Genomic DNA, 27,446 nt, shown 5'->3' with positions numbered 1-27,446 from the left:
GCTGGGTGATCTAGCATCACTCATAACACTCATCTATGGATCAAATGAAGTTGCCTTAAGGCAGCCATGTCCAAACTGTGGCCCTCCAGCTGTCGTGAAACTACACATCCCAGCATGCCCTGCCATAGTTTAAGCATCCCCTAATAGCAAAACTGTAGCAAAGCATGATGGGACTTGTAGTTTCACAACAGCTGGAGGGCCATAGTTTGGACATGCCAGCCTTAAGGTATAAAAAAAGGGGGCAGATTAGATAGACCAAGAATCACATGAATCTATGTAACCCCAACTCTTACGTGGGTCTCTATAATCTCATACATGACCTTAATGTTAATCTAATTCAAAGTAGCTTTCTGTACAGTGATTGTTTCTCTGCCCCAACCTACAACCATGGAGATCAGATCATCTATAGCTGCAATGGTGGAATAAATAGTAATTATTGATGCAAAGATCTCATGTGTAGAACACATTAAGTTAATGAGTAGCCGCCAGCTGACTTTAGTCCTTACAGGCAAATATTTGAGTTACTTGGATTATAATGTAAGAAACTGGTGAGACTGGGTTCAACACTTACAGTACAGGAAAGGTGACATTTCTCTAAGCAGTGGGTCTCCAATGACATTCCATTAAACCAGAAAGGCCACTCTGGAAGCGCTGCTTTACACTGCCAGTTTTCCAAGCGCCCTTCATTTTTTAAAATTGCCATATTCCAGCTAGAAGCGGCTTGGTTGGTGCAGTGGTTAGCATTGCTGACTCGCCACTAAGGTCATTGGTTCAATTCCAACGAAGGCCTAAATGCATATGGCAAAATATAACTTGCCCATGAGATTCTATGACTGCTGGTTAAATTATTGCTACATTGGCGTAATGTCAGAAATCAAGTTGGCACTCGCTCTATTGCCGATGTTTAATATAACCTAGTAATGATTAACATAAGAGTGAAGGTCATATATTATAGATATTATCTCCTGTTTATTGTAGATCTAATCTCCTGTTTATTGTAGATAGTCAGCGGTGTGTGGGTATATGACTGATGCCTTTGTAGGTGGGGAAGTGTAGGGTTATCAAGTTCTAATTTGTATATGCAATCGTGCAGTGGTTTCCAAACGGTGTGCCATGCCACCCTAGGGTGCCTCAGGGCACTTGCGCCTGTGACTGGTGGTTTGGGACCATTTCAAATTATTTATAGTCAATGTAATAGACAAAACCAGAGCCGGTGGCTGTCGATCATAAAATATGTGGGCGAACAGAAGTGAATCCTGTCCCTCACCACATAAGCGTCACTAAAGCGGTGTGCTCACGGCCTGGAGCCTGGGCAATTTTGCTTAGTCAAAATTGCAGTGTTGCTCCCGGAGATAAAGCCGGCGGTCATACCCAGCAGCAGCTGGGGGGGCAGGGCAGTGTCTAGTCAAAATATTCCTGCCTTACGGCCAGGCGATGGGACGACGCTGTGGGTAAGCGGCATGTCAGCGCAGTGGGATGTGGCTGGAACATCTGACAGACACTCTCATCAGAAGAGCTGAGCGGCCTGCCAGCGCGGTGGGGTGGGAGGGATGTCGCTGGAAGAGCTTACACACTGCTGAGTTTAGCAACGTGTCAGCACTTCGTTGCATCCCGCCCCCCGCCGTGCTGACAGGCTGTTCACCTCCTCTGATGAGCGGCTGTTCGCTCTGCCCTTACAGCCACATACTGTCCCCTGCTACTCGAAGGGTGGCACAAGGGTGCACAATACAGTATGGTAAAGGGCAGAGTGCATGAAGAAGAAAAAAGACGGGCAAAAAACACCACTTACAGTGAACACCTACCTGTGTGTGTACACTGCCTTTAGGATGACATGAACACTAACTTTTTTCTAAATTTGTCAAAGAAATTTTTGTTCGGGGGGGTTATTCTGATACTCTTAAGGGGCCGTGATTCAAAAAGGTTTGGGAATCACAATAATAATGTTAATTCTTGCACACTGCGAAGTGCACTTCCCCTTTCCTCCCTGGAGTGTCTGTCTTTGCTGTTGTGCTTCTAGCACAATGTGGTCTGTATCGTAGCACTGAGATACAGACCAGACTGTGCTAGAAGCAGCGGAGAGCGACACCACAGGCAGGAATGAGGAGCTGCAGGGTGCTAGAATGAGCTAGTGGTAATACATACTGCAGCACACATTACATGGCTGTGTCTTCTCTTCTTCAGGTGTGGAAACGTAAACTTTGCCAGAAGGACAAGTTGTAACCGGTGTGGGCGAGGTGAGGTTGCACAATGGCATCTGTACGAGACTCTCTGTGTACCTAATGGCTTCCTAGCAAACTTTTTGTTTTCTTTTTAGAAAAAACAACTGATGCCAAATTGATGAAGGCCGGAGGGACAGAGATAGGCAAAACTCTGGCTGAGAAGAGTCGTGGATTGTTTAGTGCCAATGACTGGCAATGCAAAACGTAGGTGGTTCTGGAGTGCTCTATAGGGCCACAAGATGTGATGGTTAGCATTTTCATAAACTGGGTATGCACTGGCGCAATGTGTACCCACCCAATCAGAATCCGCTTCATTGGCCAGGTATACTTGCATATACTAGGAATTTGTTTTTGGTTTACTGTGCCGCAGCCAGGTGGGTAACAAATAACAATAAACAGGTGGGGGAACATGTACAGTCATACAGAACGTTATTCCGAGGGGACACAGTGAAGGATTATGGCGCGACAAGACAGTGAGGTGTTCATGAGTTCCGTGTCAACAGGTGAACCGCTTGAGGAAATAAACTTTTTAGGCTTCTGGTGGGAATAGTCCTGATGGCAGCAGGTTAACCAAGTCATGGCCAGGATGTAGTTAGTCCTTGACTACCTTCGTTGCCCGCTTTTTAGCTCTGGACAGAGGGAAGGTCCGCACCAATGATCTTCTCCGCAGTTCTGACTACCTTTTTGGAGTCTGCATTTGTCTCTCCAGCTGGCGGAGCCGTACCAGACCAGTATCGAGGAGCACAGTACAGACTCCACAATCGCAGAGTAGAAGAGGCGCAGAAGCTTCTGTGGGATGTTAAACTTTCTCAGTTGCCTAAGGAAGAACAGCCTCTGCTGCGCTTTTCCAACAATAGTATTAGCGTCAGGCCCCCATTTAAGGTCCCGGGAGATCGTTGTCCCCAAGAACTTGAAGGAGTCCACTAGCCACACCACACTGTCCGCAATTATTAGTGGAGGAGCACCAACAGACTAAAGTCCACTACCATCTCAACTGTTTTGAGTGGGTTAAGCTCTAGTTGGTTGCTGCTGCACCACCGGGCCAATCGGTCCACTCCTCGTCTGTAGGCCGAATTGTCCACCGTCCTTGATGAGGCCAATGATGGTAGTGTCATCGGCAAATTAGATTTTTATCGATTGCGCATAAAAGAAAATGTCGAGCCAGCCTATAGGATCCTGGGTACACTGACATTAACGATTGTTGCTCCATTCTTCATTAGCATACATGTTGTCACTAGCGGTGTCAGGTTTGATATGCAGCACCTCAAATCTGAGGACCGTGGGCACCCACATATCAGGTAAAGACACTTCCCGATATGTCAATCCGATCCGTCAGTGTTCTAGCTTTACACTCACTTCAGTATCTGACCTTGGTACTGGTCTTTTCTGCAGATATACCCAGCCCCTCCCATATCAAAATCTGTATACACCCCCCTTTAACCATGATGTAGCCGGATTTCCCCAAGGTTACTTGCTCATTATTGCTTTACTCCTACCTCAGAATCGGCCCCAAATTGTGCGCCAAGTGGGGATTATACGGTGATGAGCAGTGGCTAAACAAACCTACAGATATATCTATATATCTCCTGTTACATTTCTGTTGTGTGCTTATCACTTCTGTATCTTTCCTATTAATGTTTGCTGTTTCTGCTTTCAGTTGTGGAAATGTAAACTGGGCGAGGAGATCGGAGTGTAACATGTGCAATACGCCCAAGTATGCCAAACTGGAGGAGCGGACTGGTATGTATTCATCATGGCAGTTATTCAGAACCAGCTTTTGGACTGTATTCAGCCCTTCATAGCTTTCCTAGACCTGGCTAACCCACGGCTCTCCAGCTGTTGTGAAACTACACGTCCCAGCATGCATTGGCACAGTTTTAGCATTCTCTAATGCAGGCATGTCCAACGTTGGCCCTCCAGATGTTTTGAAACTACACATCCCAGCATGCTTTGCAATAGTTTTAGCATTCTCTAATAGCAAAACTGTGGCAAATCATGCTGGGATGTGTAGTTTCACAACATCTGGAGGGCCATCGTTGGAGATGCCTGCTCTAATGGTAAAACTGTGGAAGGGCATGCTGGGACTTGTAGTTTCACAACAGCTGGAAAGCCCCAGGTTAGCCAGACCTGTCCTAGACTTCCCATGTGTTATTTACAGCTGCTTCCCCTTTTTGTCTGTTCAGGATATGCAGAATTATTCAATTTATAGTGATCTATAAAAACATCTCTCTTCTATTTTGTTTTACAGGTTATGGGGGCGGTTTCAATGAACGTGAAAATGTGGAATACATAGAACGTGAGGAATCTGATGGGGAGTACGATGAGGTAACGCCCCCTGCTCGGCTTAGATCTAACTCCCCATCTGTAATAATAACGGAACGGAAATTCCTCATCTTTAATCAGAAGTTCTTCTCACTGTGAACAGTTCATGTTTTTCATATTTTCTGTTAATAGTTTGGGCGAAAAAAGAAGAAATATCGTGGAAAGCCAGTTGGTTCCAAATCCGTAGTCAAAGGTGAAGAGAAAGAATTGGTGGGTGAGGAGGAGGAGGAGGCCGAGGAGGAAGAGGAAGGAGATCTGTCCAAGTATAAGCTGGATGATGTAAGTCCTGATTCATAAACACCAAATGATACGAAAAGATTATTTTAAGAACGCCAGTCCTACAACTGGCCACCTGCTCGCATCCTCCCGGCCTAATATAATGCTCCGATCACCGGACTTCTGTAGGCTCTAAGCTTTGTCACTTATTGAGCATGGCTTGCCGAACAGTAATGTCCTTCAGCCATTGTAACAGCATTAGGGATAGGTTAATGCACAGGTGTCACACAAGATAAAGAAATCTGTAATCTGGCATTCAGAAAAATCCGAACTATGTCACTTAAGCAAATATTATGAATTTAAGTTGCCGGTGGTGCAGCCACAATTTCCCTCTGCATCATTTCTGTCTAGTAAGGTGATGGAGATGGATTCTGGTTGCCCTGGGTTACAACCAGCAGCAGCTGTATCCGATACCCAGGAATCTCCAGCGTTCAGAGTATTGGGTGGTATAAGGCTCCCGGGAATCGGCATAAGCTATTATATACTGTTAAGCCCACCCACAAACTCCTTTGAATATAGCCAACCAGAGTCTGTGAGCGGGCTTAACAGTGTTCAATAGTTTCTGCTGATTCCTGGGCACCCTATGCTCTCAGTGCTGGAGGTTCCGAGAATCGAGCCAACACATGTATTACGTACATATATGGAGATGAATGTATTATACCCTCACGTTATGGTCGGGTAGAACTCTTCCGCGTTCGCCTCTTCACCGGGGCAATGCCGGAAGGCCCTATAGATTGTAAGCTTGCAGCAGGGCCCTCCTACCTCCAAGTCTGTATGTTGTTACCCAGTTTGTTTTATCACTGTCTACTATTGTAAAGCGCAACGGAATCTGCTGCGCTATATAAGAACCTGTAAATAAATAAATAAATAATTGACGATATATCAATATCTTGCCTATCGAAGCGTGGGGGGAGTATAAACTCCCTCTGGCGTTCACCCTTTGAGCACTAGGCTGATGTCTTTTCCCCACCTGGCTTCCCTGTACAGGTGCGTGATCTCGCTCATACAGCTTCCCCTGCCGTACATGCTCACTGATCGGAACCTACTCCAGCACAATTGGTGCCCTGCTGTAGCCTCCATAATATTTTCTTTGTTTTTTTTCTTTTAAGGATGAGGACGAAGATGAAGATGATGATGATGGTGACCTTTCAAAATATGATCTTGATGCCAGCGAAGAAGAAGATAATAGTAAAACTAAGAAACCTGCAGCCATCAAACCTGCAGCCATCAAACCTAAGTCCCAGTCCTCCCACTCCTCTTCAAGCTCAAGGTCTAGGTCCAGGTAAACGGGTAACAGGTCAAGGGTAAAGCCGGGCAAAATGTCAGTATCTATTTTAACTTTCTTCCTTTTATTTTAATTACATATTAATGTTCTAGACTCTTCCAGAGACTTAAACATTCATGTAACCCTCCACATGATTTTTGGTTCTTGTTTAACGAAGATCCTGAAGTGAAATCCTATTTATTTTCTTTGTATTCAATGATTGCTGAAATTTTGATCACACTAAAAATCGGCCATTTTAGAGCAAATAAGTATTCGCCCTGTTCAATGCTCGTACAGATTTTTCAGCTTGTCGAAAAATCTGGCACGGACGAAAAGCACGTAGATCAGAGTTCACTGCCGATTCAAATTTTGTCGACTTTGCGGGTATTTTCTACCGATTTTTGGGTACATTTTCACCCATGCTTATTCGCCCTCAAGAGTCAAAAGGCATGGGTGAAAGTACACAGCCTGCTATTATTTTGGTGGCAAATTAGTGCAGTTTGGGCAAGCCCAAAAAAATGGCACTTAGTTGAATAACCCCATTTGTCTTCTGGTTTTGGTATGTAAAGCAGTGTGCACGGTGTGATTTCGGCTTACGATTTTGACTAGCTAGAAAATCGTATAGTGAGTTGGCCAAAATTGCACAGTATTAACCCTGCATGCGATACTGCTGCGCAGCCCCGCAAGGTCGGTATCGCCAGTAGGGAGGGAGACTGCGCAGGAAAGAAAATTCTGACTGTTACAGTAAGTGAAGTTAGCCCAAAGCGGCTATGAGACGGAATCGCAGTGTACACACCTTAACATGTGCAGAGATTAGATTTGGGAGGTGTCTTCAAATTGAAGTCTGATTGTATTGTAAATGGAAAGCTGTCTAATGCTAAGTACATACCAGAACGATCCGGGTCGTGCGATGGTCGCACGATCTGTAAAATGACCAGCGGGGACGCGCATCTGATCTAAACTGCCAAAACATGCCCAATTTACCTACAATCGGTTGATCAATTCCCCCAAATTGAGGCCAAATCGTTCTGCTGTGTACCCTATATAACATCTGTGGGCTGCATGCTAGGGAATCGGTATTTATCCTGCACAGAATAAAATCCTGTGCTTCCCTGGCATTGCAGTGTGATTTGTTGTAGACAGTTACCTGCTTTTTTGCTTTACTTAAGGTGGCCATACATCAGAAAGATATTGTACCCAATCATACAATCTCAATTGATTGTAAGATGGATTGTATGCAGATTGTGTGCACATCTTGTGTACACAAAGATGGATTGTATGACTGATTGTAAGATGGATTGTATGCAGATTGTGTGCACATCTTGTGTACACAATAATACAATCATGCAGCAGATGGATTGTATGACTGATTGTATGATGGATTGTGTGTCCAAAAACCACCAAGGACTGCCGGGATTTCAAGGGAAATTGTACACAATCATGAGCGCAATCGATCTTAAGATCGATCTTTCTGATGTATGGCCAGCTTTACACACATGACTTATTGCGCCCTAGGCCGCTGTGCCTGAATGTTCTAGAGACACCATTAAGAGCCCTGTAAATGGATAGGCATTTATAATACATGGTCTCTCCCCCGTGTATATAATACATGGTCTCTCCCACGTGTATATAATACATGGTCTCTCCCCCGTGTATATAATAAGGGTCTCTCCCACGTGTATATAATACATGGTCTCTCCCACGTGTATATAATACATGGTCTCTCCCCCGTGTATATAATACATGGTCTCTCCCCCGTGTATATAATACATGGTCTCTCCCCCGTGTATATAATACATGGTCTCTCCCCCGTGTATATAATACATGGTCTCTCCCCCGTGTATATAATACATGGTCTCTCCCCCGTGTATATAATACATGGTCTCTCCCCCGTGTATATAATACATGGTCTCTCCCCCGTGTATATAATACATGGTCTCTGTTTTACTGTTCAGACCTGGTGTGGCTTTTTTTTTTTTTACAAAGTTACCTAATTCAGCAATGCATGGCTCACACGTATTAAACTTGAGTAGAAAGGGAATACGGTCATTAGGTCGACATGGCTAAGGTTGACACAAGCATTACGTCAACAATGGGAATGTTGACAGTCAAGAGGTCGGCGTGCGTTTTTCACATTTTTTTTTTTTTTCTTGTCGACATTTGGGACAAATATGTGAAACTGGTGTCGACCTTTTGGCCGTCAACATAATGCTTGTGCTGAACTTCCAACACTGTCGACTTTAGCCATGTCAACCAGGTGACTTAACCTCATCTTAATATGGCCGACCCAATGACCCGTTCCTGGAGAAAGTATTTACGGAACATATTACCCAACACACAGACCAACTGGAGTTCTAGGTCCGCACCTGACGCCAGTTTGCGTTGCGTTGCTGTAACGGCCGATCATCACGTGTTCAGTGTTCTCCTTTTTATATTGTTGCATGGTATCAATAGTACATTATAATTCAACAGTATTGCTGCTTAAATCCCAATATTGTAATTAATGATCTGTAATGGACGTTAATGTCATTAATATGTACAGAGAACAGTTTTTTTCCCCACTAGATTTGTAAATATAGAACAGGACAGTATGTTTTAGGTAGATGTAATTGTTAAAAAGTAAATTGGTTTGGCCACTATTGTGGCCCTTAAGCTTATGTTATATATTTATTCTGTTGCATTCATTTGACATCATATACTGGTATAAAGTCATCGAAAGCATTACAAATGTCTGCATTCATGGCTGGAGCTGGAAAAATATGCACCGTGTTGTTTCAGGTCCCACTCGAGAAGTTCTTCCAGTTCCAGATCAAGATCTCCCTCCAGTTCAAGAGAACGCTCTCCAACTCGGGGTTCAAAATCAAGGTGAATAGCGGTACCATGCTCTGTCTCGTGGAGAGAGAGAGACCTGGTTCAGGACCTTGTTACGCGTTGTCTCCTCTGTCTCTCTGTGATGTACATTGCTCACTCGGGCCATTTGTAATTTAATCCCTGACGCAAGTAGCAGGTGACCGACCTGGCATCTCCCTTCCCACCACACCGTATAGTACAAGGCGTTTACAGGTTCCCCAAAATGTATTCAGTCTGGAAGCAGAGTATTACAATTGTAGGTCGTATGGATTGCACCGTAACTTGGCCTCTACTAATGGCAGGTGCCTCTGCCTGAGTGTTTTGGCTATTATTTTATAAATAATGTAAAGTTTTATGGAAAGCTGTGATGGGCTGAAAGGCGATCGAATCCTTCCCAAATTAGAGTGGATTTGCTAACCTTTGCTTTACTAAAGCTCTGAAGTATTTTTACATTATTAAATGGGGTATTTAAAGTTGTCCTGATTTTTCGGGTAGATGTTTTACTAGAATAGGTGACTCTGCGAGTAATTAGCTGATCCACATGTTTTCTGACTATACCGGTTTTTACAGCAGTTGAAAAATCAGCACTTGCATTGAATAGTTTGAATGTATATTTGACCAAAAGTCAGCGGAAAAAGACCAATTTTCCGATATCAGCACTCCTATATGTCAGGGTGAGGTTTGTTTCATGTAGTGTAAAAGCTAGCTCACAAATTAGCTCAGATGTAAAAGTACAAGCTAGACCAATTGCCATGCAATGGAAGAAACAGATGGAGAAAGGGTAAGTTATGTTCTACAATACATACTGTACATTTAACTGACTTGACACTGCAATGTGACGTCTCTGTTAAATCCCAGTACAGGGGTAAGGTAGATACTGATGACAGCACCGCCTTCCTACTGTATTTAATGGTTATTATTTAGCAGTGTTACTGTATGTTTTTTGGTTATCCGTAGACACATAGACTTTGAAAATGTTGCGTTCAACTTAAGCTGATTTTTGATCCTGCATTAAATCCTCTTCATTTTCAATCGCTAAAGATCCAGCTCCAGGTCCCAACGGGGGTCTGCTTCCCCGAAAAAAAGATCTTCCGCAAGTTCTCGGTCCTCGTCATCCTCTGAGAGGGGGAAGAAAAGGAGTCGCTCCCGATCTTCGTCCGCTGACCGCAAAAAAAAGAGGACAAGATCACGGTCAACCGAAAGGTTTGGGTTACTGTAGAATTAGAAATGGGGGAGGGGACGTTTCTTAATAAAAATGATTTTGATAACCTATAATCTCCTCTGAGTAAAACAATGTATTCATTGTATTTTTAGAACTGATGTTAGTATACTATGCGTTTTCATATAATACTGATACTTTAGTGAGTAGTAACCTTACCCATATAATGCCTATTGTCTGGCTGAGCCTCACTAGACATCTACAAATACATAATAACCAGCGTGGTGCCCAGGTCTGTTGTATGTTATTATTGCATCATACACCACACTTCCTAGTTACCATTACTGCGGCAGTAAAGTGCAGCTCTCCCCGAGATACAGTGAGGAGACTTATTTTGTGACTGATCATGGGAATGCAGTGTTCTTATACACCTAGCATCTATACAGTGAGGGTGAGCTTCTCTGAGAGGAGTAGCGCACTGTAGCTTTTAGAGTTTGCATCATATACACATCGCAGGATCGGCAAAGAAGAAACTCCTGTGTTCTAGAGATGCAGAGCTGTAACGTTTTTACCGCACAGGCATTGGTGTTTACACCCGTACATAGTCACACAGCCGGACTTGGCGATCACACATGTGCAAATGTTGCATACCCATTTTAGTAGTACAAGCTAGCAATCTAGTATTTCGTTGCTCTGTTTAGTTTAATCGAATAAGATGCACATTTTGAGCGTGAAAAGCGTTGGCCCAGTCGCTCATGACAAAACTCTCTGTTTGGCACAACGGAAGCTGCAGTGGCTAAGGGCACATCTATACCCTATGCTGCCTGTTGTAACCACTCAGAACTAATTGCTGCAAATTGAGAGCTACTTAAGTCCTTTATTAGGATTTTGGGTTCCCAGCACACTACAACACATCGCACTGTAATGTCCCATTTGTGTGTGTATATAGATTTCTGTAGACGCTGCCTACACTTTGTTTGGTAACTGAGTGACTGTCCAGTGATTAACAAGAAAACTACTGTTCAATTTCTGTTTTCCAGACGCAGACTGTCTCCCTCTGGGTCCTCTCATTCTGGCTCTCGGTCGTCAAGTTTCAAAAAGAAATAGATATTTAATCCTAATATCCAGTGTAGAACGTATGAGGAGGCTATAAACCCAACAACGGAGTAAAGGGGAATCCCTCCCATGCCGTACTTACACCATCTGCCGTAGTTAAGGTGCAAGACCTTTGTGCTTCCACTACAGCAACCGAAATCTCAATCCAAAAGTAGCATTTTAAGCCATAAGTCCAGCGCTCCGTTCCTCCGTCGCACTGCGGCTTAGGACCATTTTACATGGCAATAACGTGGCTTAGACTTTTTGTTTTAAACCTTTATTGTAACTTTGTCCTCAGACACTTATTTTTGTGTGGTATATACATGTTTTACATGTATGTAGAGCGTTACAGCATGAAATGTCCATGTTTTATCTGTATCTATTTCACAAGCATTATGGCTTAAAATGCAGACCGGTATTTGATCGAAACATTAATACAAGGAAGTCTACTGCTTTTACAAGAGACACTTCTATATTTTGATGGTGTTACAAGGTAAGTATTAGGTATTGGTATTATACAATCTCAGCGGATCTCTAAAATAACAGAGCTTGGTCAATTTAGGACCCGGCTTAACCCTGACATTGTGAAACAGAACATCCGATTCCCTTATCCGACACAACCTCTCTGCTCCCGCCCCTGTTTTAGTGGGTCAGTCTACTTGTTGCTTTATCCTGCGGACAGTTGTATTTCTTTGTGTTCCACCTTCTCTCGAATGTAAACTGTCGCTCAGTTACTGTATTTGTGCCTATCGCTAAGTATGTGCAGCACATCTTCCCGGATGTCCCAGCTAATCAGTAGTTCATCCATCTTCTGTATTCAAAGGATGAGTTAACCAATTATTTAGGAAATGGCACAATTAAGCGAACTCTCAAATTTATGATTTTTTTTTTTTTTGACAGATTTGGCTAAAGTGTAGCTTCATTTAGGATGATTATCTGTAGCAGTGTGAAATAAAAAGAATTCTGACTCAAGCGTCACGTTCCTTGTTCATTCTTTGTGGAACATTCTCCAAGGCGATGGAAACACAGGCTCTTATTCTGGTTCACTCGAAAAAAAGGAAATTCCTTCTAAAAAGGACAAAACCATGTGCACTGCAGGTGGGGTTTTTCTTCAAAGTGAGATCTATATTGCAGTGTTGAAATAAAGCAGTCAGTATTTACCCTGCACAGAAACAAAATAACTCACACAAATCTAATTCTCTCTGCACAAGCTACATCTGCCCCACCTGCAGTGCATATGGTTTAGTCCATTTGAGAAGGACTTTGCCTTTGCGAGTGAACCAGAATAAGGGCATCGCTGTATAATGAAATTTGTGTCGAATTTATTGTCTCAAGAGTATGAAGCGCAGGGTCTATACATGAAGAAGTCAACATGAGTTTTTGGGTGTCCATGCTGACGCCTGATCACGTGGATCCCTAATTTGTGTACGGCTCATTGTGCTTCAGGCCACATTACACTTCCCTGTCTGAGTCCATATGAATTGTAAAATATAAACTAGACAAATATAAATAAACGAAAAACCTATGTTGACTTTTTCATGTGTCGATCATCGCTGTCATTGTACCGATCATTCGGATTCTGATCTTACTACAGTGATCAATGTGTCCTGTAGTTATTCTGGTAATTGTGCGTGTCTCATTTGTAGTCATTATGGGTCCATGGTGCCAATTCAGACTTGTTCGCGCAGGTCCGAATTAGTCCCTGATGGTGGGGTCTGCTCATAGGCGATAACCCTCAAAGCGAGCGCTTTTGGAAAATTTGCCAGGCACTCGCTGATAGGCAGGAGGTGTTGTGGGTTGGCACCTGGTGTTTCATGGGTGTGGCCATAGGAAAGCTGGGCGGACACCAGCGAATACAGAGGTGCCCCTGCCTGCTCGGGGTGAGTGGATGACATCAGCGCCCGCCTCCAATTCGCAGAAGTCCGTCCATCTTAAAATCCTCAAATGATTTTTCCTCTGTGCAAGCGGATGTGTAAGTGTACACATCCACACGCAGCGTACCGAAGGGATCTGGCTGGTGTTCGGGGGCGGCGCTTCCCTGCTCGCACCAAATATACGCAGCTGAGCGAGCAGGACTGAATTGGGCCCCATGTTGTGTTTAGGATGAGAACAATCAGTGCAATCTCCTATTGGTTAATACGGTAACTAAACGCCTTGGTGACCTTTTATAATGTACAGTAGGTTGGACATGATCTTACACCTGCATCAGTTGTCATTATACGAACCCTGTAGCTAGTATGGCTGTCCTGTTCCACAGCCTATTGCTTGCCGCATGTTCTCCTATCTCCAGTCCGCAGGAGCCCTGACTGTGTCTTCCATATCTCCTTGCTGCAGCACAGGCCTGTTTATTACGGACGGGCCCCAAGTAAGAGATCCGTATGTGATTTTGTGAGTCTTGCGCAGCCTGTAAAATGTGCTTTGTTAGGTTTCCCTGAGAACTGGATTTGGGAAATGCTGGCATAAGTTATCCTCCAGATTACATACACATAATTATGTTGATGGGAAATGCACCATTGATGGGGTTAAAATGGAAACGGTGATGTCTGTCACTCCAGCTGTCATGGAATTACTCCCAGCATACCTTGCCACATCTCCCAGCAGCAAAGCTGCTTGAATGTGTCGATTAGCAGCAGCTGGAAGTCTGCACACTGCCTATTTCTGAGATGGAAATGGTCATTGCGGCGGAATGCCAGAGCACATTTTACTTGGGGAATCTGACGGACGAGTGTATAAAATATTGTGCATCCTCTAGTTACTGTTGGCTGTATTAGCCGGGTGTGTAACAGCATCTGTCCAGATGTCTTCGTATATCTTTGTTGCAGTCATTCAGAACTGCCCCTGATGGCACGTCCGGTTATGTGAATGGCTTCTAGCGTTGGATCTTTTTCTGCAAAAAAAAAAAAATAGATTTATTCTGTATGCGACTAGGACACATTAAGTTAATGTGCTGATAATTCGATATTAAACAGGTCTAAAATTCCAGACAGATTGTGGAATCTGGACTTTTTTATTGTTACATGCTTAGTGTTTCCAATCAGGTTGGTGGATTGTGGTTTCCAGCAGCAGCGGTGGCGTACAACATGTAAATATGATCTGTTCTGGTTTGCAACGCTTACTGGTAACCTTTGACCTGGTACTAACATAAATGCCGCAAGAAGCATGTGCGCGGTTTCCACGGCAAGGCAGCCACACAAGCGTGATGTAAAGCAGAATGACTGCACTCTGAGGCGATGCTTTAGATGCGTGTTCTCTGGAGAAATCACCATCTGGTAGTCCTGACTGTAAAGCTTGGTGGAGTATAAATAATCGGCTTGGTCTGTTGTCCATAACTTCTGTTTGACTGCAAAATATTCGTACTGGAAGATCAGATTCTCTTTGCAGGACGGAGTCAATACTCTTGGTTCTTGGACAGATGTCTATATAGAAGTACCATTTCGGTTTGGATTATATTATTGGAACAAGGCTGGCCATTAAATAGTTTTTTTTAATGTATTTTGCAATTTCCATTTTTTGTCTCTACATGGTAAATTTCCAATGATTAAGTTTCCATAATGATAAACTCTATATCTCATGTGGTTACTGGGATTGAGCGGGCGAATCACATACCAATATCAAAGTGGGTGTCATGGTTTGGGTAATTAGGGGGGTCCAGAAGCCTGCTCCCTAAGTAGGCTCGAACTGAGGTGTCTGGATATAGCGCTTCTTCATAGGTTATAATAATCATAGCTACTAGAATGGAATGGAGTATTGACCTTATGGTAGGCAGCAACTGAGCTATTAATAGTATTCCCGGGCTGAATTGTTAATATACATGAACCAGGCTGGGATAGGTATTGCTCTCAAGCCAGGCTGGACCTTTCTCGAGTCAGGCTCGACTAGTTATTGAGAGGAACCGGGCTGGAACCAGTATTACTCCTAAACTGCTCTGAACCAGCTATAGACAGGAACAAGAAACTATTAACCTTCCAAGGTTTCCTGGGAATCTGGTTTCCATCAGACAGGACCCTAGTAACATGGCTGAAGTGCAATGAGACTGACAAACAAGAAGTGCGATGTAGCCCTAGTTATACCCCACAACACGGCTGGGGTGTACTGCGCTCACCTTGAAAATGTTTTGGGGCGCTGCTCAGCCACAGGGGTATCCCTACCCCCTGTGTGGTGAGTAATACAAGGAACAATGGGTGGGCTTGAGTGCTGCCCCTGTGTGTGTCTGTCTATTGCAATAAATGTGAATGTGACAGTTTTGTGAATAAAATCTGTTTATTTATAAATGAAAATCACAGTATAAGCTATACGGTAACTCTGTTTGGGGTGTGGGGGCAAAGTCTTGGTGCACAATGAGACAACAGAGCCCCTCAGGGGATTGGGGAATCAACGGACCCCTTTCTACCATAAACCAATTAGCTTATGTCTTTTAATAATGTTTATGCAGCTGTGCTGCTGGTGAGCATCGGTACTGTAATGCTCAAGTCTCTGGGTGGTACCTGTGAGGATAGTCAATGATGGGTGTAAGTAGTGTGCGGCGTCCCGGGCGTTGCAGTACCGATGCTCACCAGCAGCACAGCTGCATAAACATTATTAAAAGACATAAGCTAATTGGTTTATGGTAGAAAGGGGTCCGTTGATTCCCCAATCCCCTGAGGGGCTCTGTTGTCTCATTGTGCACCAAGACTTTGCCCCCACACCCCAAACAGAGTTACCGTATAGCTTATACTGTGATTTTCATTTATAAATAAACAGATTTTATTCACAAAACTGTCACATTCACATTTATTGCAATAGACAGACACACACAGGGGCAGCGCTCAAGCCCACCCATTGTTCCTTCTATTTATACCCCAGCCTGGGCTGTGATTGGTGAATGCAATCAGTTGTGCTTAAACACAATTTCCATTGGTGGATAAGTGGTCACCTGACCACGTCTAACATAGTGGCATCCAGTGACTGGAGCTGGTGGGAAGGCTGCTGGGAATCCTGTGTAGCTGTAGTCACCGCTACACCAGCAAATCTCTGCCCAGAGACCTTGCGACTTGGGTCCTGCCAGGACAGTAAAAAAGAAAGGGAAGTGGTCGACTGCGCTAGGTACATGTAAATTGTTAACTATACACAATGAATGTAAAAAGGTCAGGTGTATGATGAAAAAGGTTATACAATTTATTAAAATTTATCACATGTAATAAGACAATAAATAAAATAAAGGTAAAAAGTGACACTGATAATTATATTCACCCTTCGGTCGGTCATAAGAGTCCAATCCAGTTGGTGGATTTGGTGATTTATAATCCGTTTGGAAAATTGGATGGATGGATTCACACCTGGCAATTTCTTATGGTGATATGGCAAAGTGAGGGGCCAATTCACTTTGTTTGTAGACCGCAGAATTGATAATTTTACCAGATGGATAGGGAGACACCGGTATTTGTGGGAAATGGTGGAACCTCTGCATTCAAACCGGGCTTTATTAAGGGGGTGGCGTACCTCCAGATGTTGTAGAGCCGCGGATAGAAGTCCAGGGAACCAAGATGTTACATCCACTGTTGGTGCAAAGTGGTGGTATTGAGATGGACAGTTCTGCTGGGAGTGGAATTCTCCTAATGCAGGTGCTGGATCCAGAAAAGGTTGACACAGACCGTGGGTGTCGATTGCTGAAGTGGTATCAGGTCACTGATGCTGCACCTACGCGTTTCGCTGCTCTTGGCAGCTTTTTCAAGATGACTTAAGTGGGAGACTGGTAGGGTTTAAATACCCTGTACAATGAATCTAATCATACACACCTGACCTTAATTGTTTGGCATATTTTACATGTGATAAATTTTAATAAATTGTATAACTTTTTTCATCATACACCTGACCTTTTTTCATTCATTGTGTATAGTTAACAATTTACATGTACCTAGCGCAGTCGACCACTTCCCTTTCTTTTTTACCATTGTATTGGGGCTGACTCCCCCTTTTTTAGACTGCTGCTCCATTAGCCAAACAGACTCATACACCAGCGCCTTTTTTGGATATTTTATATCCTTTTTTCTTGCCTGCCAGGACAGTACTGCAGCAGCGCAGTGAGTAATGTTAGTAATTCTGACCCTTCCACAACTATGTGATTGAATGAGGCTGATCGAAGACCGACGCTGAAGTCACAGACCCTCCCTTAAAACACCTGGGCGTGCCCACAAGAGGTCCGGTTACCACCTGCAGTCGCCGGTTTCCTGTCAGACAAATTTCCAAAGTGATTGCGATTAGATCCTTGTCGCTATTTTGGCTTAAACGTGCACAATATGATCCGTATACATAGGCAGTCAGCCGATAATTAAACAGATTGAAAATTCGCACAACTGTGATCAACCCTTGTTATATCCGCGACCAGTGAAACATCTTCCATACCAGCCACAGCATGGGCTGCTCTGACTATGAGATGCACAGGTAGTTCATTAACGCTAAGGTACGTTCCGCTTACTCTGCAAGAGACTGCACAATCGTCTCACTTTTTATGTTCTTTCAAACTTCAAAGCAAAAGCAATAGACCCAGTAAGGTTTTTATTATACTGAGGTTTAATTATAAGAAAGAGATCTCACACAGCACTTGCAGACACCGCATGCAGCCTGGAGACGTAAAGTTTACAGCAAGTGGGAATTGGATGTAGGCTCCCAGGAAGGGGCTAACTAGAATTATCTCTGAAGCGTTGATAGTCGTGACTGCGGGATTTACTCCTCTGCTGTCTCCCCCAGCGGTCTGGAGTTTTATGTCCTTCCCTCGGGAGAAATGATAACCCTAGTGTATTAATCTAGCAATCTTTTTCCCATGCGATAGGTTCTCTGCCAGTAATGTAACTAATCGTACACAAATAGCAACAAGAGTACATCTGTGAAAAATGCGTTAGATCAAATCCGGCTCCAATGCTAAACATTGGAAATCCTGGCACGTTGCTTATGTAGTTTGACATCCTGGCAACAGTAGTGATTGTGGCATATAAACTATTCCCCCAAAATGGTAATTGTACAAAGTGACTCAACAATTTTTGAAAACCTGACACTTGTATGTATCGCATTCACAATATATTTATTTAAAAGGCCTTTCTCATATCGACTTGGATGATAACATTAATCCAATGCAGTTTTAGCAGCGTTAATGATGAAAGAACATAGAAGCAACAAACCCAACGCGTTTCACCTCGCAGAGTTTGACATTTTGGTTTCATTGGTATTTTATCTTTTTTAAACTTTTACCTGTACATACATTTGGGTCCATTTATTTACTCAGACCAGGTAACCCCAAATGCTGACAACAGGTTTCCCAGGCCCCGGTACTGTGAGGGGGTGTGGTTAACTTGAAGAGGTGTGGCCAGGACTACAATTACAGAAAGGTGTCTGGTATATGTGTGCTAGGTGGGATTTGGACTACATGGGATTTTACCTACACCCGATTTTTACTACACTACAATATGTCAATTTAAATCATGGGCTGGTTTACAGGGTTAAAGGTGGGCACTTTTTTATTTAAAAAATGGCAGTGCTTATATATTGGCGGCCATTTAAAAAAATCTGTGCAGTCTTGCTCTGTGGTTAGTTTTGTAAGGATTATTACTTTCTAAACTCTTCCCAGTAGTTTGATGCCCTCATGAAACCTGATAATCCTGTGTCTCTGCTTGAACTGAGCACTCTTCTGTTCACAATTTAGCTGCCTGGGTCTTCTGCTGTTGCACAAGAGGGAGAGCTGGGGCTGTAGATATGCTCCAGCTGGGGGGCTCCCTGACAAAGTGGGGCCATGGGTACAGTGTCCCCTTTGACTCCTCCCTCTGGGTTTGCCAATCCAGTGACTCTGTCCTTCACTGGTGGTGGTTGTGTGAAAACTCTGCGGTTACGCAGATGACCAGTGTTCATGCAGGTGGTGCCGTTATGTGCAGCAGTGGATCACACAATCACGCAGGAGTCACCTAGTTACACAAGAGGCTGCAGGTCTTAGAAATGTGGGTTTGCCAAATAAAACCACAGCAGATATATGGAGTGTTGTAATCTGGTGCGAAATGCTTGTTCTGTTATCATAACGCCATGCCTAAACCAGATCTGTCTCAGTTGATATAATAGCACGTAACAAGAGCCAGTTGTGTTATCTTCATTGCTGCCTGGTGCAGGGACGGTGATCTTACGCTCTACGGGTGTTATCTCTGTCCCCTAGATGTTGCACCCTCCCTAATGTGTCAGAAGTCACTAATGGGAGTGTAACTTCTCAACGATTCCTATGTCAGCATACACAATACACTTCTGTTATTGGTCATGGCAGGGCCGAAACTAGGGTTTCCGGCGCCCGGGGCAAGGCAGTCTTTTGGTGCCCCCCCCCTTTCTGAAAGCATACCTCCCAACTTTAAGTTTCGCAGTCGGGAAATTTTTCGGGGGGCGTGGCCTATAATCGTGGCTCCCCCGTGAGGCCACGCCCCCATTTTGCCGCTATGGGGGCATGACCCAGAGGCTCTGTGAGCCTCTAGCCATGCCCCCAGCCCCCTGGCTGCGGGAATAGACGCTGTGCGCATGCGCACAGCGTTTATTCCCCGCTGCTTAGCAGCTGACAGGGGGGACCGGACCAAATACGCCTTGTCCCTGGCGCCGGAGACCCCCCCCTCCCCGCACAGTCCTCTCACCGCCACGGCTGCTGCCCTTCTCCTCCTCATCCCATGCTGCTGCTGTCACCAGTGACCCGCCCTCCGACTCAGCCATGTGCGTCCTGCTGTGAATGGCCGGGCTGGGTCACGTGGGGCGGCGGCGGACAGCTGGGTGTGGCTCTCCGGGCTTCCTAGCTCAGCCTCCTCTCCTCCGTTGAAGCCGCAGCATGTGAGGCACGAATGGTGTAGCCGCTGTAGTGGCATCTTACTTTGACTCCGTCCGTCTCCTACTAGCGCTGCGGCGGGAAGCGCTGATGACTTCAAAAAGACTTGCCGGACGCTGATTGGCTGAATTCAGCCAATCAGCGTCCGGCAAGTCTTTTCGAAGTCATCAGCGCTTCCTGCAGCTGCGCTAGTAGGAGATGGACGGAGTCAAAGTAACATGCGCTACAGCGGCTACACCTGTCACCGGACCTCACAGCGCCCCCCACCTCCAGCGCCCGGTGCGCGTGACCCCCCAGCCCCCCCCTAGTTACGGCCTTGGTCATGGATGGAACTGCAAGTGAAGCTGCAGTTCAGCGGTTCCCCATCAATTTCAATGAGAAAACCGCTTATTGGCTGAGAGCCATGACAGGTGGTGGTGCTCTCAACCAATTGTCAGCAGCCCATTGATTCAATTAAATTTTTAAAATCTGCCCAACCACTGCTGCCTGTTGCCAGCTGACGCCACTAATCTGCTCCTTGGCGCTGGCATCTCTCAGCGCAGTAGCCGTCACCAGCAGGATAACACCACCCTCCCCTCTTGCACTGGGGACTGCGCTGCCCCCTGTGCTGCTGACTGCCAGCAACAGCACTGCCGACACAAGCAACACCCGGCACTCCTGCATTGCTGACATGGTTGTCTCCCTCAAACTGAGGACACCGCCGCCACAATTGTACTGCCAACACAGGCGGCTCTCCTGCACTGCTACCACTCCGCTCTGACGACACCGACCGCAACCCTTCTCTGCCGACACCCCATTTCACAGTAAAGCCGTGTACCCATGGTGATATATTGGCTAATGGCAAAGTTTGACTAAGCAATTTTGTCTTCCATGATAGTCTATGATCTAGTCCAGGCCTGGCCAATCTGTGGCTCTCCAGCTGTTGTCAAATTACACACCCCAGCATGCATTGCCTTAGTTTTAGCATTCCCTAATTCATGGGTCTTCAAACTGTGGCCCTCCAGATGTTGTGAAACTACAAATCCCAGCATGCCTTGCCACAGTTTTGCTATAAGGGAGTGTTAAAACTGTGGCAAGGCATGCTGGGATTTGTAGTTTAACAACATCTGGAGGGCCACAGTTTGAAGACCCATGCCTAATTGCAAAATTGTGGCAAGGCATGCTGGGACTTGTAGTTTCATAATAGCTGGAGAGCCACGATTCGCTATGCCAGATCTAGCCTTGTCGGCACTGACTATGATTGGAGAAACTGCTTTAGCGCCGGTGTCTAAGCAGGAGAAACACAGGGAGATTTTGGCTAACCTTCTTGGAGATTTCTGACTGTCTAGTCCAGCTGGGTCTCAAACTGTGGGTCCTGACACCATAAGTGGGTCACAATCATCTGAGCATGGGGTCACGACTCCATGTTGCTGACCATGGGTCTTCAAACTGCGGCCCTCCAGATGTTGTGAAACTACAAATCCCAGCATGCCTTGCCACAGTTTTAACACTCCCTTATAGCAAAACTGTGGCAAGGCATGCTGGGATTTGTAGTTTCACAACATCTGGAGGGCCGCAGTTTGAAGACCCATGTTGCTGACTGTCAGGCTGATCACTTCTTTGATTTCTCAAGTTGCGATCATTTGAATTGTCTGTTACTTCAGACCTCCTGGAGCATTTTGTGCCTCCACAATGTTGCCATGCATGTGCGGTCTGCTGTTCACACGTGTGATGACGTGTTTGTGTTAGCTTACTGTAATATTTTTATTGTCTGACGGGGTTCCAGTGCAAAACAGTTTAAAATTCCCTGGGTGTGTCCGACCTATACTCTAGTGCAGGTTGGGTACAGTGTATCCAACCTGCACTGTATCCAACACGCACTATGTCCCGCACTGTATCCAGTGGAAACTGTATTCAAACCACACTATGCCCTGCACTGTATCCCTCCCACACTGTATCCAACCTGCTCTATATCCTGCACTGTATCCAACTACTGCTGCGCTAGGGTCTCCTGGATACTGCGCTGTGTCTACTTCTCCCACGGCTGTCTTCTGCTTCAAGGCAGCACACTGTAGGGATGGCCATCGACCATCGATGATTAGAAATCATCAATGCTTTATCGATGGGGGAGAACCCGATGGTTTGCCACAATCGATGTCCAGCTTAAACGAATAGTTTTGTTTTTGCTGTTTCCCCAAGGTGTTGGGACACGGAGCATAGCTCCACCCCTCCCCAACTCCTGCGAAGCCCCGCCCCTGTATTTTGATTGGCCCACAGACCAATCAATCAAAGAAAAAAGGGTGACCATCGATTATGTAATAACATCGATGGTCATCCATTGAATGTTATTACCCCATCGATGGCCAGTTGAAATTGTCAATATTTTGAATATGGGGGGAGCACCAATTCCCTTTCTGGCACACAGCAACCAAATGCCTAGTTACAGCACTGTCATGCATTTTTCCCAAGACCAGAACTATTTTTTTCTTTCTTTTTTTTTTTTATCTGTGCATTATTCTGCCTAACGCATCAGACAGAAGCTGCTCTGTTTCTTTGTTTTTGTCAATTTATGTAAATGTTTTAGGTTTTGCGCGTTTTGCTATTGTGAGTTTTGGGATTGCAGGGAACATGCGAGTTCACACCCTATTACACTTCCCCTATGGTGTATCCAGGTGCAAATTTGCTCCTTTTTAATTGCTTTGCTCCCAACTCTGAATTAGATTCATAGAATTAATACAAAGTTGAGATCGTGTAATTATAGGGAAATATTGATACGGTCGTCAGAGATGTTGTTGCTTTTAATTATATTACCGCTCATATCGCGGTGTCACTTAACCTTCATTTGTTGTCGCTGCACCAGTGCTCCGTGGAAATGCCGACACAACGCAGGTCACAAAGATCAGGCTTACTTTAATCACGTGTAACATGTTTTTATGGCTGTATCTCATCTAAAAGTCATGTAGCATGTATCGCGTGGGTAATAATGAAGGGACGCGTATTCATTGCATGTTTCATGCCTCTGACAATTACTCTTCTTTTTCTGTTAATTAGGAAAGTTTGACATTTCATTTAGCGAGATGTCCAGGAACGTGTTTCCACGAACACACCGTATACCCTTGTATCTCATCTGCAGAATGTACTAACCCACCAGAAAGTGATGCTATATATTAAAGTATCCTTGCAATGAATATTAGATTCTGCTCAATAGAAAATGTGGCGGTGTGACAAATAAAATAATTCAGCAAATTATGTCAATGAAGTCCCTTAATGAATGGGTGGGCACAGACTGCTGCGTGTAATGATCCGGGGGGAGGGGGAGCAGGGACCAAGGAGGTGACACTGGAGGTGTCATTTTCTGCAGAAATCATTGGGTGGTTTAATAGAAGGGGATAATGGCCCTTATTCTGGTTGGTGCGGTAATATCCGCGTGCGTTCGTGCCGCCGATGTTTTGTGTCTGCGCATGTGCAGAGGCGTCTTTGCGCATGTGCGAGCGGGGCGTACGGCCAAATCCTGCATGAAATGTGAACACTCCGAACAGGGGGTGGAGAGGGGCGTAAAGGGCTATTTGGGCTCATTACCATATGCATACGCCCCGCGTTTCATGGGCGTTCCCATGCAAACGCGGGGCGTACGTATGGTAATGTGGCCGTGACGCACGTGTAGGGGGCGGATATATGACATCGCCGGATGTCAGCTGCCCGCCCAGATCCCTGCTTTTGCACGGAGAAATGTCCGTGTGGTCTGAGGTTGCGGGAGCTGGTGGACCACTCGGTCCTGCATTCGATGGTCTGCGACCATCGAATGATGGGGGAGGTTCCCTGAGATGGAGGAGGCGTATTCCATGAAAAATACACGTGCGGTCCGTTCGGCCAGCTTCTTACCACGTACGGACGGAGTTGGCGATCCGTATGGAAGGCGGGGTTTCGCACGCATGGTCCTGGCCGCATATTCGGATCCGGCCGCACCGATCAGAATAAGGCCCAATGTTATGGGGGTCCAATCAGTAGTCTAAACATTGGGGGGCAAATATTCTGTGGGCGGAGCTAATATTAATGAGAATGCAGCAAATCAGTTCACAGGAAGCCAGTGACATCACTGCCACATATGAGTTCATGAGCTCAGAGTTTTTTGATGTCACTAGTTTTTGTCAGGGGAGCAGACAGCCTGGTTGGCTCATGCTCCAGCTGGGAATAGGGCGTGATTATGACCCATATGGGGACCCCTGCAATAGCTGCATGGTAAGGGGGATTGGCTGTGACTCTGGCCAGAGTAATCAGTACCCACCTCACCGCATTGTTGGCTTCTGGTGACCACACAATGGCGCTGATTCTGGTTGACTCGGAAAGCTGCGAGGATCGTAGTCCCGCTGTCCCACTGAACTCCCATGCCCTATGCCGCAGAGTCCCATCGCTACCATGCGAGGGGATGTGTAATGAAGACTATGCAAGTCGCCAAAGGCGTTCACAAAGGGAACTTACACATGCGCATATAGCACTGTATGGATTCCCCCAACCATCGGAGCAGGGCCAATTTGCCCCGTCCCGAGGGGATTAGAATCACCTCCAATGTGGATCCCCAGAGTATTTAGGTGTCAGTCGTCTGTGCGCCTCTGTACTTACCTTCCTGGTTACCTGTCCCATGCATTTTACACAGGGCTCAAGGACGTGAGAAGGTTTCAGCCGCAGTCTAGGTTGTGCCTGGCACAGAGACGGACTTGGCAAACAAAAGCCGGTTCTGCGCTCAGGTTACACGCATTGATTGGAGCGGACGGAGTCTGTATCCACTTCTCAGCTTGTATCACTGTCTAATGAGATTGTAGACGGTGCAGCAAATGTGCAAATGACAGGAAATAGTAAGTAGTGATCTGTGGCCTTCTTCATAGTGGGACATCATTGCAATTATCTGTATGTATACACTTTGGCCCTTATTCTGGTTGAGTCAGGTAAAAATTTGCGTATGTGCATATCCTGGGAGCGCGCGAACGCGGCGCAAATCTGTTCGCCAAGTGCATGCTCTCTGCATTTCGAGCAGGGGGGGGGGGGGGGTGGAGAGGGGTGTGGGGTGCCTGCCTGGGCCATTAGCATATGTGAATTCCCAGCGTTTCATGGGTGTTCCCATGCTAATGCCTTTGTGGCACACGTGCAGGAAGCGGACAGCTGACATAACCAGATGTCAGCTGCCCGCCCAATTCCCTGGAATTCTACGTGCATATGTACGAGTGGTATGAACTGTGTGTGCGCCTTCATCATCTTCCGATGGTCGGTGACCATCGAAAGATGGGGGAGGTTCCCATTGGTATGCAAATGGATGTTTATGTAAAACATGACCCCTGGCAATAAGTACTTAAACCCTAGCAATGAGCACTTAACCCCTGGCAATGAGCACTTAACCCCTGGCAATGAGCACTTAACCCTTAGCAATGAGCACTTAACCCCTGGCAATGAGCACTTAACCCCTGGCAACAAGCACTTAACCCTTAGCAATGAACACTTAACCCCTGGCAATGAGCACTTAACCCCTGGCAACGAGCACTTAACCCTTAGCAATGAACACCTAACCTTTGGGAATGATCACTTAACCCCCTGGCAATGAGCATGTAACTCATGGCAAGCACTTAACTCCTGGGAATGATCACCTATCCTCCCAGCAACGATCACTTAACCCCTGGCAATGAGCACTTGACCCCTGGCAATGAGCACTTAACTTCTAGCAACAAGCACTTAACCCCTGGCAACAAGCATGTAACCCCCTGGCATCGAGCACTTAAACCCTGGCAACAAGTACTGAATCCCTGGCAATGAGCATGTAACCCCCTGGAAACAATCATGTAACCCCCTGGCAACAGGCATGTTACCCCTGCTAATGAGCATGAACCAACTGGCAATGAGCATATAACCCCTGGCAATGAGCATGTATCCTCCTTGCAACAAACATGTAACCCCCTGGCAACAGGCATGTTGCCCCTGCTTATGAGCATGAAACAACTGGCAATGAGCATGTAACCCCTGGCAATGTAGAAGATACCCCTGGCAATTAGCATGTAGGTAAGAAAATTTATATTTAAGGTATCTCTGATTGTACTTTGGCACGTCCTCTTGTTACGGGTACACAAGGCCCACATACCAGGAGTCCCAATTAGCGGCACATAAAATCACTCCCTCTGACAAGGCCATGGCTGCCATCCAAGGCTACTTTCCCAGGTGTAATAAATTTGTGCAAATAAGAAGAGGAGAGAATGATGGGTCGCACAGTGGGGAGTATTGCTGTGCCAAGGCCACTCTGACACCTTACAGTCAAACAATAAATTACAATCATCTGAGCGCCACGGCGGATTTCTCCTGTCCAGGGATAACAATGGTCCTGCATAACAAGAGAAACTCAATAAAGAATAGATACTTCAGCCAAGTAACCAAGTGGGGTACATAGGTCATAACATTGTCCCCCGTAATTCTATCTGATGGGAATGACCTGCTGTAAATCCTACCTCTCTATATAGAACAGGAGTCTTCCCCTCAGGACATACATAGGGCTGGATCATTACTTGTACGTGACTGATGATTGAAAACTCGGAGGCATTACCGTCTGCCCTATATTTATGTTATGATATAACTAACTAACAGTTGACACACTAGGGGGAGAAGTATTAAGGGGGAGAAGTATCAAGGGGGAGATATATTAAGGGGGAGACGTATCTGAGCTAAAGTTTAGTAGAGAGAGGTAAAGCTTAGAAGTTGCCCAATCAGCATCAGCCCAAAAGTCAACCAATCAGCATCTGCCATTTCAAAGACTGTGGGCCTTATTCTAGTTCACTCTTTGAGGCAAAATCCTTCTCAAATGGACAAAACCATGTGCACTGCAGGTGGGGCAGATGTAACATGTGCAGAGAGAATTAGATGTGGGTGTTATTTTGTTTCTGTGCAGGGAAAATACTGACTGCTTTATTTTTACACTGCAATATAGATCTCACTTTGAAGTAAATCCCCACCCAAATCTAATTCTCTCTGCACAAGTTACATCTGCCCCACCTGCAGTGCACATGGTTTTGTCCATTTGAGAAGGAATTTGCCTCTGAGAGTGAACCAGAATAAGGCCCTGTGTTAGATAAAGACAGAAGCTGATTGGTTTATTTGGGCCATGACTCCGCCTTAAATTCAGTGATCAGTCGCCATTTTTGGGTGTCTAAATAGCCCATCAGTGATATGGTCTGAATCAGGCCCATAGACAGATATTCCAGATATTCATGTTTGTTAGCAAAAAAAAAGCAGGCAAATGGGAAAAACCATGCTGCACTGCAGGTGGGGCAGATGTAACAGGTGCAGAGAGAGTTAGATTTGGCTGGGGGGTGTTCAAACTGAAATCTAAATTGCAGTGTAAGAATAAAGCTGTCTAGCACCTGTGGGCTACATTCAGAAGTAGACAAATATGAATCAGGCCCATTGTAGGTGCGCCAGTAATGTTCCACA

At 45.3% G+C, this 27,446-nt stretch overlaps 1 protein-coding gene across 3 annotated transcripts in view; it reads left to right on the top strand.

Moving 5' to 3' along the window:
• Positions 1 to 12,158, top strand: part of ZRANB2 (zinc finger RANBP2-type containing 2) — a 232,149-nt gene extending 219,991 nt beyond the window's left edge. For 2 of the 3 annotated variants that reach the window (XR_014454542.1, XR_014454543.1), the window contains one exon: positions 2,182 to 2,234. Coding sequence is in view for 1 of the 3 variants with exons in the window: in XM_083157754.1 (XP_083013880.1) it covers positions 2,182 to 2,234; positions 2,315 to 2,423; positions 3,877 to 3,959; positions 4,468 to 4,544; positions 4,674 to 4,820; positions 5,927 to 6,099; positions 8,860 to 8,946; positions 9,973 to 10,134; positions 11,131 to 11,197 (958 nt within the window). In the remaining 2 variants the exon portion in view is untranslated. Of the gene's footprint in view, positions 1 to 2,181; positions 2,235 to 2,314; positions 2,424 to 3,876; positions 3,960 to 4,467; positions 4,545 to 4,673; positions 4,821 to 5,926; positions 6,100 to 8,859; positions 8,947 to 9,972; positions 10,135 to 11,130 lie in introns of those variants that run through there. The other variant, XM_083157754.1, reaches the window with a different exon arrangement.
• The last annotated feature ends 15,288 nt before the right edge of the window (positions 12,159 to 27,446 follow it).

This window comes from Crinia signifera, chromosome 8 (genome assembly GCF_055691185.1).
Source record: "Crinia signifera chromosome 8, ASM5569118v1, whole genome shotgun sequence".
Classification (NCBI taxonomy): Eukaryota; Metazoa; Chordata; class Amphibia; order Anura; family Myobatrachidae; genus Crinia; species Crinia signifera.
The sequence above is the reverse complement of the archived record's forward strand: the minus strand, read 5'-3'. Positions and strand labels throughout refer to the sequence as shown.